This window comes from Podarcis muralis, chromosome 3, assembly GCF_964188315.1.
Source record: "Podarcis muralis chromosome 3, rPodMur119.hap1.1, whole genome shotgun sequence".
NCBI classification, from domain to species: domain Eukaryota; kingdom Metazoa; phylum Chordata; class Lepidosauria; order Squamata; family Lacertidae; genus Podarcis; species Podarcis muralis.
In genome coordinates this window covers 82900078-82915825 of record NC_135657.1, presented here as the reverse complement: position 1 = coordinate 82915825, position 15748 = coordinate 82900078, and the positions used below count along the sequence as shown (strand labels likewise).

General features: G+C 42.9%; 1 protein-coding gene across 1 annotated transcript; it reads right to left on the bottom strand.

The window, feature by feature from the left end:
• Positions 1 to 1820: 1820 nt before the first annotated feature.
• TMEM30A (transmembrane protein 30A) lies at positions 1821 to 15733 on the bottom strand. The gene is made up of 7 exons (XM_028722804.2): positions 15337 to 15733; positions 9809 to 9925; positions 8685 to 8792; positions 6611 to 6698; positions 5737 to 5886; positions 4825 to 5031; positions 1821 to 3169 (listed from the first exon to the last, which is right to left on the bottom strand). Exons 1-7 carry the CDS (start codon positions 15610 to 15612, stop codon positions 2976 to 2978), a joined length of 1140 nt encoding a protein of 379 aa, XP_028578637.1. The 5' UTR covers positions 15613 to 15733; the 3' UTR covers positions 1821 to 2975.
• Between the last annotated feature and the right edge of the window lie 15 nt (positions 15734 to 15748).

Below are 15748 nucleotides of genomic sequence, written 5' to 3'. Positions count from 1 at the left end.
ACACAGTAATTCTGCTCTGTAAAAGACTAACTGGATAACCCAAGTTAAATCTGCTTTAACAGTGGCATGTGGTTAAACAGGAAGCAGGTGACAAAGTACACCAGTTATGGAGAAACAGAAGCCAAATCACCGTACCTGTTTAACCAAGCCCTGTTCTTGTTGGACAGCTGACAGCAGAAGAACCCTAACCCTTCCCAGCTTTGTCTAGGAATAACTCTCAGGAGGTGGCTGTAGTCAGATGTAGTCAACATGAAATAGGAAAGTCAGCTGCTAGCAAATTCGTTCCAATGAGGTTTTTCTTTGCCAAATTTAGCAGTTCATCTTACAGCCTTGTTCTAGAGCTAAAAAGCTCTTGATCTATATTCCAAACCACTTTATGTATAATATGTCTCAGAATTTGCCTTCCTGGAACTGTAGAGTTGGAAGGGACCATAAGGATAGTCCACCCCCAACACAGGAATCTTTTTGCCCAACGTGAGACTAAACCCACGACCCTGAGATTAAGCATCTCCTGCACTACCAACTGAGCTACCCCAGGTGAGCTTTGCCATTGCTATTATTACTGGGTTAAGCCAGCCAGTAGCTTTTCCGTAGGGATGTTTGAGACAGCTGCAGATTTTGACAGGTACAGAAAAGGATCACTGGAGTTAGGCATGATCCAACACTGAAGCTGAGATTATATTAACATGACAGCAAGTTTTAAGGCACTGGGGTAAACTGGTGCAAACTGGGTAGACACGCTCTGTCTACATCACTGTTTTCAAGGAGAACAGACCTGAGATACAGCTTAGAGTCAGGTTTTCTGAAGGATTGTCTTTCATACATACCTCTCTGGACCTTCAGATGTTTACCAGAGGCCCTTCTCCAGCACCTCCCATCAAATGAGGTGAGGCAGGTATCTACCAAGAAGATACCCTTTTTGGTGGTGGCAGCCCCAGTTATGGAATGCTCTCACTAGCAAGGTTTGTCTAATGCCTACACCAAATTATTTGCAGTGCCAGATGACCTTTTTATTTTCCCAGGCTTTTTAGGACTATGTTTGTTCCAAGGGCTAAAATAAACCAATTGTCAGCTGTTTTTAAAACTCATTTTTAGAAGGAATTATGTTGCTTGTATTGATTTTTAAGTGGTAATTTGTATTGATCTCACTGTTCTAACTTTGGATTGTTAAATGTTTTTAAATGGGCAGAGGGTAAACAATGTTGAGGAGATGGTTGATGGGCAAATAGCAAATGCTTAAATAAATAAAATAGGCATCTCATTAAGGAGTGTTGAGTTTGGAACAGGGAAAACCCCTCTGGTTAAAAAAGTCTCAGATAGCTTTTCATAATGTGATCTAAATCAACTGAATTCAAGGGTGTTTTAGTTCTGGTTCAGATTAAACCAATTCATATTAAATCCCTACAGTAATTGGAATGCATGTTCTAGACAATTAAGTTCATAGGCAGCCACTGCCAAGTATTTACAGCAAATCTGGCATCCAATTTACACATTATAGCAAACATACAAGTCTGGTGTATATAAGATTCAATTTGGCAAGGAAGTGTGTGTATTTAAGGAAAGAAGTAGTGTAAACTAACACAACTGACTACATATTTGTGAATCACTTGGTTTTCTAGGAAATGAATTCTACTGTGCCTCCAACGGAGTGATCTCAGCTTTCAAAATTCTTCTACAGAATTATTTCTGCACTTAACGTTCCTGTATTTTTCTGGTTCCCAAAAGGATCAAAGGCATGAGGTTTTTGCATTATCCCTTTTCAAGTCCTCTTGAAAGTTTTCATGACTGCCACCCAAAACTGAGACACTTCTGCTAAAAGATTGTTTCATAAAACAAATGACAGCATTTATTCAATAGCAAATATTCAGATCGACAAATCAGTTTCACGTAAAACAACTTCCATATACATAGCAATTTAATAATTTAAGATCAACGGGCTGGGTTCTTACAATCTGGAAAGACTTCAGTGAAATTTTGCAAGAAGGGGACGTCCCCCACACCCCACCGCAAGCAAGCTGTAACAGACTTGCAGGACACTTCAAGTTTCTTTCGCTGACCCTCAAGTACTTGAATTCAGGAGCTCAAGCACCTTCTGAATTAAATTTAATGCTTCTTCCCCCATTAGGAATGTTAAACGGGGTCGAACCCTTGCTTTTAACCAGAGATGGACATTTCTGTACCGATACAGACAGCTGTTCCTGCCTTTGAGACAGAAGCTCTTCATTTCTGTAGGAGCCACGCTATGAGTTTTGGACCACACTAGGTGCTGGGCACAGAACAGAGCTGCACGCGGAAGAATTTAAAGCAAGACTTGCACAGGCAGCGGTTGTTTCCGTGTGGGGAAAAAGCGGCTTTAATGTAATGAAGAAGCCTTTTGCTGCTGCACACGTTCACATGGCAAGCACACCTGTTGGAACGTACGGTGAAGCTTGAACGTGAAGCTGGGCTCAGAGAACAAATTGCACAGGTTGAATACAGCAAACATTTCAGCCGCGAACACAAAAGCCCATGCGCACCATGCGTGACAAAAAAAACCAAACAACAAACCAGGCAGGCCTCTTCTCCTTCCAAAAGCACCAGCACACCTGACATCCTTGAAACGTGAAGCTACTCTATCCTAAACACGTTCTCGCCAGGCAGTCTATACACGGTATGGACATGTTACAAAGCACACAAGCAGCGGATGCATTAGGTGAGGAAAGACTAAATGCGCATCATGGCACCTGTCCAGCCAGAGGCCAAGCCTCAAAAAGTCCTCTAGGCAGCACTGTTTTACATAGGTAACTTTTTATAGCCATTATCTTCAAGTTAATCCACCGTAAGGGAAAACAAAAGGCTTCATATATACTTATGCATTCTGTGTCAGAAGCAACTTTTATATATATATATATACCAGGGATAGAGCTTTCAAAAGCTGTGTCCGTTCTGGACTGGCCTTGATGCACATACAGTACATGTGGTTTGGAGAGGCGGGATTAATTGGGAATGTCTGCGCTGTTGTTCCGGTTCCCGTACTTGTGATGAATGATTAGCAGCACTACTCCGAGGAAAAAGCAAATGGAGCCGACGGTGATGTAGGCGATTCCCAGAAACGGATTCTTGCCCCCCATCCACGAAATGGTGCTCAAGATCATCCGTTTTCGCCCGTCAAAGCTATGCACAGGATAATCTGATTCGGGTATAGGAAAAACATTCGCCAACAATGACTGGCTGGAGTCACAGTGCTAACAAGAAAGCTTCGTATCGGCACAAAGGAAGGAGATTGCGTTACTTAAAAACAAACAAACAGCAAGTGTTCTGAAGAACATGCTGTATCGTAGTCAAGGCTTGATAGTCAGGGGACACTTTATTACTCGAAATATGAGCCAACAACAAAAAAAACCTGGGAAGCAAATTACTCAGAGACAAGGCTACTGGCTGAAGAAGTTTCAAGACAAGGAAACCAACGGGCAGAGGGGGCTACCAAAGATGTAGATAATATCCGAACCATGACTATTGTTAAAGCAGCAATGAAGCTATGTGTCTCTTTACTTTTGAAGGTTTTTTATTGCTGTTGTTTTTTGCATGAAGATAGATGGCCAGACCTCCTATTCCAAAAGCCACCTGCAGAATTTATCAAAGAAAACCCCCATGGGTTTTGACTTGGTAGGAAACCAGCACAAGAACCAGTAATTAGCTACTCAGTACACCCACCCTTCTCCATTCCATAGCCTTGTACTATTCAGCCATAGCTTACCTGCTAAAACTGCATCAGCACCACCACTGGGCTGAGCAAAACCTTAGAGCTCTCTCCTCCTCACCAGGTCATGCTGTCCCTCCAAATACCTCTCAAACACCCCTCCTCATCCAGTCAGCCTAAATATCAAAGTGTTCCTTTTCCTACAAGCCAAAAAAGTCACCACCTTCTATTCCAACTCTGCATGAGCTGCAAATGCTGAGGAAAGAGCAAATTTTGCTACTCAAAAGTCCGGAACACCAGCATTGCAGAATTAAGTAACAGTGGCAAAGAGTGAATGAAGCTGACACAAAGAATAGCAGGCCTCAGTAAGTTGGCCCCTTTGCCCTACCGAGGACCCTGTTTTCTACTCCAGGAGAGGGTGTTGAGAAGCAGAAGTCTGCCATGGAGATCCCCCCAAAAGGACCTTACGTTTGACCTAATTCTTGGTAAATATCACAAGGTGTGAGAATTATACACAGCGACTGCATTCTATTTGGGGTGTGTAGAAAACTATATTCCCTTGGGGGGGATGGGACCAGAAGTAAAAAAAGTGAGTGCAGGGGGCACATCCTTCTCTCCCCTCTCCACGCAGGATGCCGAGGGAGGGACAGGTGCTTCTGGCCAGAGGTCTGAACTGATCACTTGCAGGGGATGTCTGACATGAAGGCAAGGGCCACAGATCAGCCAACCCAACAGTCAATGCACCTTTTAAAAATAATAATAAGCAGACTGAGACAATTTTGTGCATGCTCCTACTGTGACCTTTGTAGATTTTTCATTCAGCCCTAAAATGATTCTTATCAGCCTGCTATGCTACCAACAGTTACCTATTTAATGACTTCAAGGTTTACAAGAAAATTCAATAAAAGACGATTACAGTGGTACCTCACTGCACGTCTGCGCAGGTTGTGATTTGCCGCTTCCGCGTGTGACGTCATTTTGAGCGTCTGCACGAGTGGCAAAACCCAGAAGTAACGCGTTCCGTTACTTCCGGGTCGCTGCGGAGCGTAACCCAAAAGCGCTCAACCTGAAGCAACTTCAACCTGAGATATGACTGTACAAGGTTTACTGACTGCAATTTCTTAGACCTTTTAATAAAAGGATACTGTATTCTATTTCCAAGGAATAATTCCCAGCTGGTAGAGTAGGCCGTAAGTTATCTGGTCTCTCTATAAGGCGATATAGCTTCCGAAATGTAGGCAGCGCTGCAGTACGCATCCACACAATGAAGTCTTCATTGATGAATCCATTGTTGTCTGCATCCTTGTCTAGCTCATACACTGGTTTGGGCCAGTTGACAGGTTTTGCTGTGCCTTAAAAACAAAAATGCAAAGCACTAATATGAGATTATGATTTTTCTTAGAAAACATGCATCTTGGGGAACACAGCCAAGCAATCAAACGCAAGCATAGTTGCTAAGAAATAATTTGGGAGTGGGGTGGAGAGAGACAAGAGGCATGAATATATTAGCAGAACAGTAAGAAAGCTAGTAACAAATTGTTTGAATAGAAATTTTGGACATTTGGAAGGAGAGAGAATCAAGCAAAGCAAACCCATAAATGAGCTGGCACAAAAGAATGTACACCTAACTTTTGTTTACAGTTACCCCAACAACTTGTACTAATCAATACAGTGTATCCCATTCAAAACATTACAGATAACTCACAACTTGGATGCATTTAATTTGTGTGCCTTCAGCTTTACGAGCTCAGGAAATTTTCTTTTAAAAATTAAGAAGGGGGCAGAAAGGGGACCATCACCTGGAGGAAAAAAGACTTTGGCAATCCCACCCACAACTGAACCTAATGTGTTTTGACTATATGCAATTTTGGCTTTATGCTCTATTTTTGGATTGTAACCCCCACATAAACTGAGAATTGGCTCTTTTATTATTTTTCTGGAAAAATAATTCAATTTCTACTTCAGCCTCCACAATACCTTCCTAGGAAGGTCTTGATCCAGATTGGAGTCTTTATGTTCTCTCATACATGGGTCAATTCATTGTGTTATCATTTTACCTTGGAAAAGTATTGCCAAATCCTTTGTAGGTCCAGTAGGATTCCTGAATTTCACATTTTTGTCTGTCCACCAAGCAATGCCTTGTTTAGTCAAAGGAATACGTATATATTTGGTTTCATTACGGTCAATACGAAACAGTGTCAACGTATCTAGAAGGAAACACAAATAGACATGCATCACTTTCAAGGTTCATTTTCACATTCCATGCCTGCTGTATCCAAAAGCTTCAATGCATCATATACAAGACCTAAGTGTTCAGATAAGACATCAAATTCTGCATGTAGATGCTATTTCAAGGTGCATAAGCACAGAATATACAACTTTGTAAAACAACAACAAGCAGCAATGGCATGTCTTTATTTACACATACACACACACTCATAACTTAAAGCTAAAATAGACTGTCAGCCCAGTCTAAAGGCCCTCCCTCATCATGGGCTGCTGACGTGTCCCAAAAGCCTCAGTGTGACACATAACTGAGCCAACTGGTTTACTGAAATTGGCATGGCAGCCATTTTTAGGAAGCTGCCTTATAGCAAGTCAGAGCATTGGTCCAGCTAGCTCAGCACTGTCTGCAGTGATTGGCAGCAGCACTCTAGGGCTTCGGTCAGGAGCCTTACCCAACCCAACCTGGAGGTGTCAGGCACTGGACCTGGGATAAGGCGCATGGAGCTATGACCGCTCCTGCCGTAAGATGTGTAAACGCTTAAGAAATCTAACTGCTGTGGACAAGGCTTCTAGGAGTACTACTGGATTGGGGGAATGTACAGTGCTCCCTTCAGGTGCATCTATGTGCATACAATGTTGATAGAAAGTGTGACAGCTTAATAGATATCTCCTTGCTTTTATTCAAAATCCAACACAAAATCATACCATTAAACATGCTGTTGGCAATAGCGCCACAAGGAGCAATAGGCTTGTCCCCACTGGTGCGGTAAGGCTCACATTCCTTACTGGGGTGCTAATTGGTAAAAAAGAAAAGAAAAGTCAGTCTTGATTACACACTAGTCAGAAATATAATCGACACATCAGGCTGCCTAACCGATACCACAACAACCCTTCCACCTACTTTCCATTGCAAAAAAAATAAAATAAAAAATACGGTTTCAAGTTACAGGACGAAATGCTTTGGCAAACACGCCAACAACTATAAAGCATTCAGTCAGCAGTTGCCTGCAATTAACGCTACAAGTCCCAGTTCTGCAAGATAAATAAAGTTACAAAAGAGAAAGCCAATGTGGTGCAATAGGGTTTCATCGTTGGTGATTTAAGGATAGATCTGGAAGGAAGACTAGGAAGGGTATTGTAATTGGGAAGGCAAGCTTTTTGTGTTTTTATATTGTAAACTGCCCTGCGATTCTTGGATGCAAGGTGGAAAGAAATTAATGTAACCACAAGTTACAGAGAAAGCAGTTGGACACACTACTAGTATATCAAACACTAAAAGCTGAACAAAGTTTACACTTTCAGTGAATTCACATCTTGCTGCTTGACTACAAGTAACCAAAATAATGACTACAGAGGTAATGACCAATTTTAATTTGAGCTATTTGTTTCTAGTAAATAAGAGAAAACAGACATTTGTCTTCTAATCTGAGAATGTAATCTCTCTGAATTGTGGCTGTAACATGACATCTTAAAAGAGGGTGCTCCACTTCTAAACACACCCAAAGCACACACAGCCCACATCGGCTTCAGTCGGCATGGCAGAATGAGGTCATGCAAGTGCATTGTTCCCCCCTTTGCCTAATCTTTTTATAGCTATCTAATCACACGTAATTCTTGCTCTGTGAAGGGCACATTGAGTAGCCTACAATCTCATCACAGTTAGAGAGAGAGAGAGAGAGAGAGAGAGAGAGAGAGAGAGAGAGAGAGTGAGTGAACACTCTCCCAAGTGTCCTTTGCTGTAGCTACTCACTACCAAGAAGGAAGAATAGTATCTGGACACTCATTAAAAAATAGCACGATTTCCAGCCCACACCCAGCAAGCAATTTCTTTATTTGGACATTTGTATCTTGCCTAGCTATGATAAACATCAATCACAAGACAATATATAAATAAAACTTTAAAAACTAACATTCAAACGGTAGTAAAACAAACTATCCACTCTGAAAATCTTTAAAGTAGATATAAAATTCTTATAGCCAACTGCTTCTATAAATCTATCATCAGCTTATTGAATAAAATAACAGCTTGGACAGTCAGTGAGGCTTAGATTGCTCCCATTTCCTTTTCATCAGATGCCAAAGGAAACAAGGAGTTACAGTAGCAGCCAGCCTTAGCACCCAGCGGTAAGAGGTTCTCTCAAGCACACTCCAAGAAAGAGTGCATGGAAATACTTTCAAAGACCAATAAGGAAGAGTTTGCCCAATAAGAAGCTAACAGGGTATGCCTTAAGATAGAGGGAGTCTGGACTGCTGTAATTAATGTAAAAGTAAGCGCTATGAAGTAGTTTCTACACATCAGGTATAGTATACTAGGCAACAGACAGATACAGCGCCCCAAAACAGCCTAACTTGTTATTTAAGGTCAACTGAAAATGATTTTAAAAACCCCTCAAGGGATCAATTGAACACACAGAGATGGTTCCCATCATATGGATTCTCAGTGGAAGGGGGCTCTTCGCCCACTACAGTTCAAGATTTCACTGGAGAGCACAGGAGTGAATGACAATGTTGCCTTCCATCAGGTTTTTCCCCACCTGCAGCTCTTAAGCTTTCTCAGTGATATAAGTGGGACCTTGTGCAGGCTTATTTAACACAGAGAGAGGGAATGGATGGTGGACAGGAGTCAAATAGCGAAGCCTACGTAGCGTTCAATTATGACTACATAAAAAAGACACCAAATGACAATCTGTGCATTTTCCCTTTAACATTTAAAAAGCTATTGTGTTTTAAGTATCAGAAGCCAGAAACGATGTCATTCTATGCAAAGAGTTTCACTTACATGTAAAGAATTGTTATCTCCATTTAGCTGGCTGTCATCCCGAGACTTCACATAGCGACGATGGTTTTGGTAAAAGTTGGACAGTCCATAGTACATAAACACGTTGCTCTGCAATACACAAATTAAGATTCTTCACCAATGTGCACAGTTAATGGTGGCTTCAGATGAAACAAAAAGCCTTTTTCAAATGCTACAACGAATATCTGGTTGCGGGAGGAGATTGTGGGACAGGATTACACCTTCAATCTCTTAGAGCAGAGGTTTTCAACCTTTTTGAGTCCACAGCTCCCTTAACCAACTACTTGCTTTCTGCGGCACCCCCTGTGGGGCACAGGAGCCCAGTTATGTCACCCCTTGCCTGCAGAGCTGGCAGCTTCTCACACTTTTTTCAAACACCTTCGCTTGTGGAGTGTTCCCTCAGCCTCCTCTCCTCTCTCCTCTCCTTGGGAGTCCTCTGGGCAGCAGCTGCTGCTGTCCCTGGTCTCTGAGCTGCCCCCACCCAAAAAGTGGTGCTTCCCAGAGGCACCATTTGCCTGCAGAGCTTATAGCCAGGGCTGCTGCACTAAACGGCTGTGCAAGCCTTTGGGAGGCAGAGACGTGAGAGGGCATCAGAGGAGGCAGGGAAAGAAAGAATGACAGAGGCCAGTGTTGCCTGACCATCATTCAAGGCACCCCAGGGTGCCACAGCACACTGGCTGAAAACCACTGTCTTACAGCAAGTTTTGTTAATAATGCTGTATCCTGTACATTCCAGTACCACTCCAGTATGTCCACTAGTTTATTTGATTTTGAATTTCTTCTTACTACTAAACCAGCTGTTGAGATTTTTTCCAAACCATTCTCATTTACCATGAATAGTATTTAACTAAGTTTTACTCAGAGCAGAAAGTGAAATTAAGGAACCTAACTTAGTCATGGTCATCAAATTCAATGGGACTACCGTGAGTAAAACTTAGCTGAATACCACCCAAAACCTTTAGGATGTCCCATATATATATCGTATTGCAGAAAGTCTGCAATGTGGAAAGAGGCCGGTATGAAAGAATTCCAATTAAGAGTTTTACATGAGCACAGACAGTCAAACAGTTATTTTGTCATATATACACACATTTAAGGTAACATACCTCAAATGGCTGATCCAGTGTAAAGTGTATGGTGCACGTGCAAGAAGGTGTATTGTTCCAGGACACATTTAAACACTTGTTGCAGGGACTACCTGGCTCTGTTCCTGTATAATCAATCTGCAGAGAAAGGACAGATAAAAATAAAAAGAAGAAAAAAAGTTTACTATAAAATACAAGAGCACCAAACCACAAACATAACGAAAGCTGATTCACTGCTGAAGCCAAAGTTGTTGACTACGGTAATCAGATAATGCATCAAATGTGGATCATGGTTTGAGGGCTGGCTATGCAGACATTTTATGGTGGTGGCATCTAGGCCGTAGCACACTTGAAGGCACTACAAGAAATCTAAGTTTCTACATGACCAAACTGCAGACGTCCAGAAAGATGCCTGCTTTGAGCCAACCCCACCCTTTAGATTTCTATGAGAAAGCAAGGTTTATATGCTGTATAAGAAAATGTAGGTGTTTTATATCTATCTATCTATCCATCCATCCATCCATCCATCCATCCATCCATCTATCTATCTGGTCCTGGGAATGCCACAAAGTTTTTGGCAGGAACTTCAATAGCTGCCCAGTTTGGGGAAGACAGTTTAGCTGGCACTTCATAATGGGATGATCTTTGGTGCAGTTCACTGCCTCTTGTCTAAATCTTCAAAACAGTTCCATGTTTTAAGTGGAATAACTCCCAGACCTCATGACTTTACAGGAGCATCTGAGCTTGAGGGAAAAGATGCGGAACAAGTTGCCCACTCCTGGCTTAAAGAAGTCTCATTTTCACGCTTATCCCAAGATGCTTCTCTCTGGGAAGCCGACACACATGCAGACTTGGAAATACTGACAAAATCTCACCATTTCATAATTTATTTAAAATGAAAGCTTCGCTTTTGTTTTCTGGTGTGGATAATATCAGGGCTAGATTATTAGTGGAAAATAAGGAACTACACAAACAGGTTTTACCAAAAGAGGACAATATACAACAGCAAGTCAATGGTACTTCCGAAGTTTTGTCCTTAACACCTTAAACTCTTAAAATATTTGCAGTGGGTTTTTAATATTTTCAGAAACATTGACTGATATTCTGCTTAAATGATGATACTAAGAGAGGGGAGAAAACCTGTGCTGTACTGGACACAAGATTATGGTCCATTATATTTTTGTCCTAAAGCAAATCTAAAACAAGGTCTCATTTTAGTAACCATACTGGAGCTAGCAACATCTCAATATTGACAGATTTGCTTTGTATCCTTAAACATGGAAACAAAGGTGCTTATTTTTAGAAAGCTATTAACAGTGCACAGTGAGTAAGGGAGGACATTAAGTACATGTCAACCTTGTCTTTGGTATTAAAGAAGTTCAGAGTTTAAAGACGAATATCTCCCTTAATTAGAGACCAATACAGAGTATTTGTTCAGGATTACCATTATGAACTTACATCACATGAGATCTGTCCCCATTTGTTTTCTATATATGTATTCAGTTTGAAGCAAAACAACTGTGTATTTAGTCCTAAAGAATGGTAAATTTACAAAAAAGAATTTTGAGACTGTTGTTCCATAGTCTCTCTTAACACACAAACCATCAATGTACTATAGCAATGCTCCCCCTTTAAATGTTTGTTTGCCACAGCAATAATGTATGCTTGCTGCAGCAACAAAAAAAAAAAGCACATTTAGCAATGTATCCAGGTTTTGGCCCAAGCTCTAAAGACTGGATTAATTACAATACTTGAAGTCTGCACTAACAGAAAACTACCACTACATCTGTATATATTTTTCTTCAACTTTGGCATATTCATTATGGGCTGTATCATGCACTGCACATGTCAGCTACCCTCTCCTATCCCTGTGCACAGCTCAGATCTGCTCCAGAAGGTGTCTCGGCCTTCAGAAGCAGATTTTGAGGATACTTGGAGTGGGGTGGGGGTGGGGAGCTTGCAGAGAAGAATGCCATTATACAAGCAAGCATGTCTACATTCATACCTGAACTGCCCCTCACACCAAAGGAATTTTGTTTAAATCCACTTCCCCATCTTATGATAAAGGATTCTTTTGGGGGGGAGTCACTTGAAAGCAAACCAAATATTTTTTTTTTGCAACAATCCAATGGAAAACAGAACCGATAGTACCTTCACCCCACCGTCCTCCGGACCATGTATTTTTAGCTCATGAGGCATTCTCCATCATCCAATTTTTTCAAGCAATATGCCAAGTTTGGTTTTAAGAGTCTTGCTTCCCTTTCCTGAACATTTCTTGCATTTCAAGTCACCTTCGCAATTCTAAAAGTAGAAGCGTTGGTGCCCGTTTTGCGGCAAGGCCACTTCCCCTAAGCTCTACATTTTCCCATGAATTGCTACAGGCAGGAAATACTGGAGATGGGATGAAATGCATCCAAATCAAGAGCCACAAAGCAAGCCACTGGGCGGGCTGGAGTTTGCCCAAGGGCTAATTTCTCAAGACATTGCTGTCCATTTGAGGCCCACAACAAGACTCTCCAATCAGAAGATCAGAAAACTAATTAACATTACTGTGTGCAGCCAGAAAAGGAGGTACCTGTCAATGCCTTTCTCAGGCTGCAATTATGTCAGTGTGCAGAAATAATGCTGGGTGCATAGGGGCTACCTGCCTAATTGTTGTACCCACTGACATAGTAACACACATAGAAAACGGGGTGGAAGAAGTAGGAAGAACTGCAACTGTTTGTGAGTTCTTGGGATGATCAAACAGAATGATGTAGTTGTCGTTACTATACACTGATCAGCTACATCCAAGACAAAATAAGACTCCTATAGGTTTCTATGCCTGTTGAATAGAATCAGGAGGTATTTGCCAAGACATTCACTGTGCATTTCTCCCTCAATTATACCTACACACCCCCCCCCAAATAAAAAGGTGGGGAGCCCTGCACCCATTATCGTAATACGTAAAAGGTTTTGTGCGGGTCTAGGACACAGTTCTGGTCAGCTGTCTGCATCTGGCCCACAATATTTCAGCTTTATTGGGGCCAAAGGTGCGGCTTTGTGTTTGGACAGGAACGTATGAATAGTCCTGCTGGATCAGGCCAAGGCCCATCTAGTCCAAGGTCCTCTTTTCATAATGGCCAACTAGATGCCTACAAGAAGTCCAAAAGCAGGACGTGACCACAACAGTATACTACCTCCGACAGTGGAGGGAGAACATAGCCAAAGTTGCTAGTAGCAACTATCCTCCATGATTTTGTTGAATCTTCTCTTCAAGCCAACTACATCCCATATCTTGTGGAAGCAAATTCCATAGTTTAACTTTGCACTCTTGGGTGTCTATTTGTGGGGGGCAAACCTTCCTTCTCAACTTGCATCAACATACAAAGAGCGTCTGTCTTAAGTGGCCCTTAAGAGTGGCTTTAATTCCTCTTAATTGTATCCCCCCCCCCCCTTATTTCAAAGAGTGCACTCTCCTGACATCAGTTCTTTTGCACTGTTGGTTTTACCCTCTCACCCCTTTGTCCTCTCACAGCCAGGCCTTAATTCTCCCTATTCATCCCTGCATTTCCCAATGTTTTTTTCCAGTCCCTGGCTACTTCTTGCTTCTCCTCTCCCTCCATCTCCCACACAAATCTTCAGTACTTCTTTCTCGCTTAACCTGCATCATCTTCCTCCTGCATCAGCCAAGCTTTATCTACAACAGAGCTTGCCAAATCAGCATTTCAAAACACCGGGAACTTGGCAGTAAACGGCAAAGCCAGAGCTTAACCAAAATGAAATGACATAGAATGAATAACACAATGCATTTAAACATTAAAAAGTAGGAAAAATACTCCGTGAACTTTACTCAATACACAACAACAGTCTCCACCAAAATACACTTAAAGTGTACATGTAGACTCCAAAAATAATGACCACTCACAACTGAATAGAAGCTGGTGTAGGAAAAGTAAAGTAGGAAAAACTCCTAAGTTGATAACCCAGGGCTTGGCGAACCTGTGGCACCTATTGTCAGACTCCAGCTCTCACTAGCCCTAGCCAACATAGCCAATGGTGAGAGATGCTGGGAGCTGTAGTACATCAACATCTGGTGAGTCAGAGGTTCCCCACCTCTGTGATAAACCGACAAACAGGTACAGTGCTTACTAGTCTTTCAGACAACAACTGGCAACAAACTGTAGAAGGTGTAGGGAATATTTGGTCCTCCAGATGTTGCTGAACTATAATTCTCATCATTCCTGGTCATGCTTGCTGGGGCTGATCATAGCTGTAGTTCAGCAGCTTCAGCAAGTTCAAAGATTCCCCTGTTTGGGGAAAAGGCAGGGGGGGGGAAACAACTTCTCCTTTATAAAAAGTTACAATTGCAGAAGCAGTTTTTATTTTCTCTTGTTTTGCATTCTACTTAATACACCAGTTATGTACATTGTTGCTCATTTCTATTTGTATGCATTTTGTCCATCTTCAATATGCGCTTTATGGAAACACTTCTGTTCTTTTGCATCCCTTGGATCAATTACATTTTGGAAATAGTCTCTGAAACACCACCAATGTTTCCTTAAACCAGAACTGCAAACAATGGTTACAAACTATCCAACTTAATCCTCAAAAACCCATTTTCCTTTGAAACTCTTCTTCAGAGTAACAGCCGGGGGCGGGGACAGTACAACCATAACAGTTTTTATGGAATTTTATGGAGGTTCCCTGTTCCACAGGAAGTTGCTATAGTTGACAGTTCCTATGCACCTCACACACTTCTCAAATCCATAAAACAACTAGGAGCCACGAATTAGACAGGCCTTAGGTTGTTAGTAAAGGCTTTATTTGTGTAAGTGTTCCCCACACGCCTCTTTGTGTTTAGAGTACACATGCACTGACCCATGCCCATGTAATATAAAACTCATCAGTGCCCAAGGTGCTTGCACTGCTAGTGCGCCAACACATCACAGGTGTGGAACAGCACACATGATATGCCTGCCCAGGTAACAGCTTTACCTACACCCTGGACAAGTCAGCCCAAAATGACAGAAAACGTGAATCGGCCCCAAGTTCCCACAGACACTGCATCCACAAACCAGGCACCACCCGGAGGTTCTTGTCTATAATATCTCGGCACTGACAGATGCTGTATCCCAACACCACCCAGAGACCACCAGGTTGGAGACAGATGCGCTACTTGGTGCCCTCGCCATCCTCAAATTCTCTGCATCATCACCACCACAAGCGCTTATTATTTCTTTCAAGGTGCTTGACGGTGCCATACCTGTGATGATGATGAAAAAACCTGCCCTATCCAGTTGGGCGGCATATTTCTTCCACGTCGAAAGGGATAAAGTTGAAAGACATTTAAAGGATTCCCCCCCCCCTTTTTTTAAGGCTTCTATATAAGCCCAAATCAAAGTGTGTTCGTTTCCTTGTTGCCATGCCACTCACTGGCTTATAATGTTCCACCCACGGCGCTTGCTCCCAAGAAGTGGGGGGCTGCCCCCTTCCCCCTCTGACAAGAGGGGGCATGCCCCCCAAAAGTGGGGGTCACCCCCTCATTGCCTGCCCCCGCCCCCGCCTACCTCGTACTCGCGGATGTTGTTGGAGGTGACGAAGATGCCGATGCCGATGGGGATGAAGATGAGGCCGATGACGAAGAAGGCGGGCAGGACGGTGCCGGCCGTGAGGATGGGCTGCCAGGCCGGCAGGCGCTGCTGCTTGAAGGCGGTGTTGTCGGGCTTTCGGCTCTTGACTCCGGCCCCACCGGCCACGCTGACCCCGACCCCGGCTCCCCCCACGCCGCTGCTCCCGGGAACCTGCCCGTCCACCTCCTCCTTCGCGTTGAAGTTCATCGCCATGGAGAGTCCGGGCTTCTGGGTCGAGCGCTAAAAGGAGGCGAGGAGGAGGCGGCAGGAACTGGCACTACGGAACCTCCACTCGCTCGGTATAAGAGCAGCTCGGACTGCGCTTGCGCAAGCACGCCGGCGACGTCAA

Excerpts from the sequence above, each read along its gene's own strand:
- TMEM30A (XM_028722804.2), bottom strand. The coding sequence starts at position 15,612 with ATGGCGATGAACTTCAACGCGAAGGAGGAGGTGGACGGGCAGGTTCCC. Across the intron at positions 8,793-9,808 it reads CACTGGATCAGCCATTTGAG|AGCAACGTGTTTATGTACTA; the intron begins GTATGTTACCTT and ends TGTGTATTGCAG. Across the intron at positions 6,699-8,684 it reads GAGATAACAATTCTTTACAT|CACCCCAGTAAGGAATGTGA; the intron begins GTAAGTGAAACT and ends TTTACCAATTAG.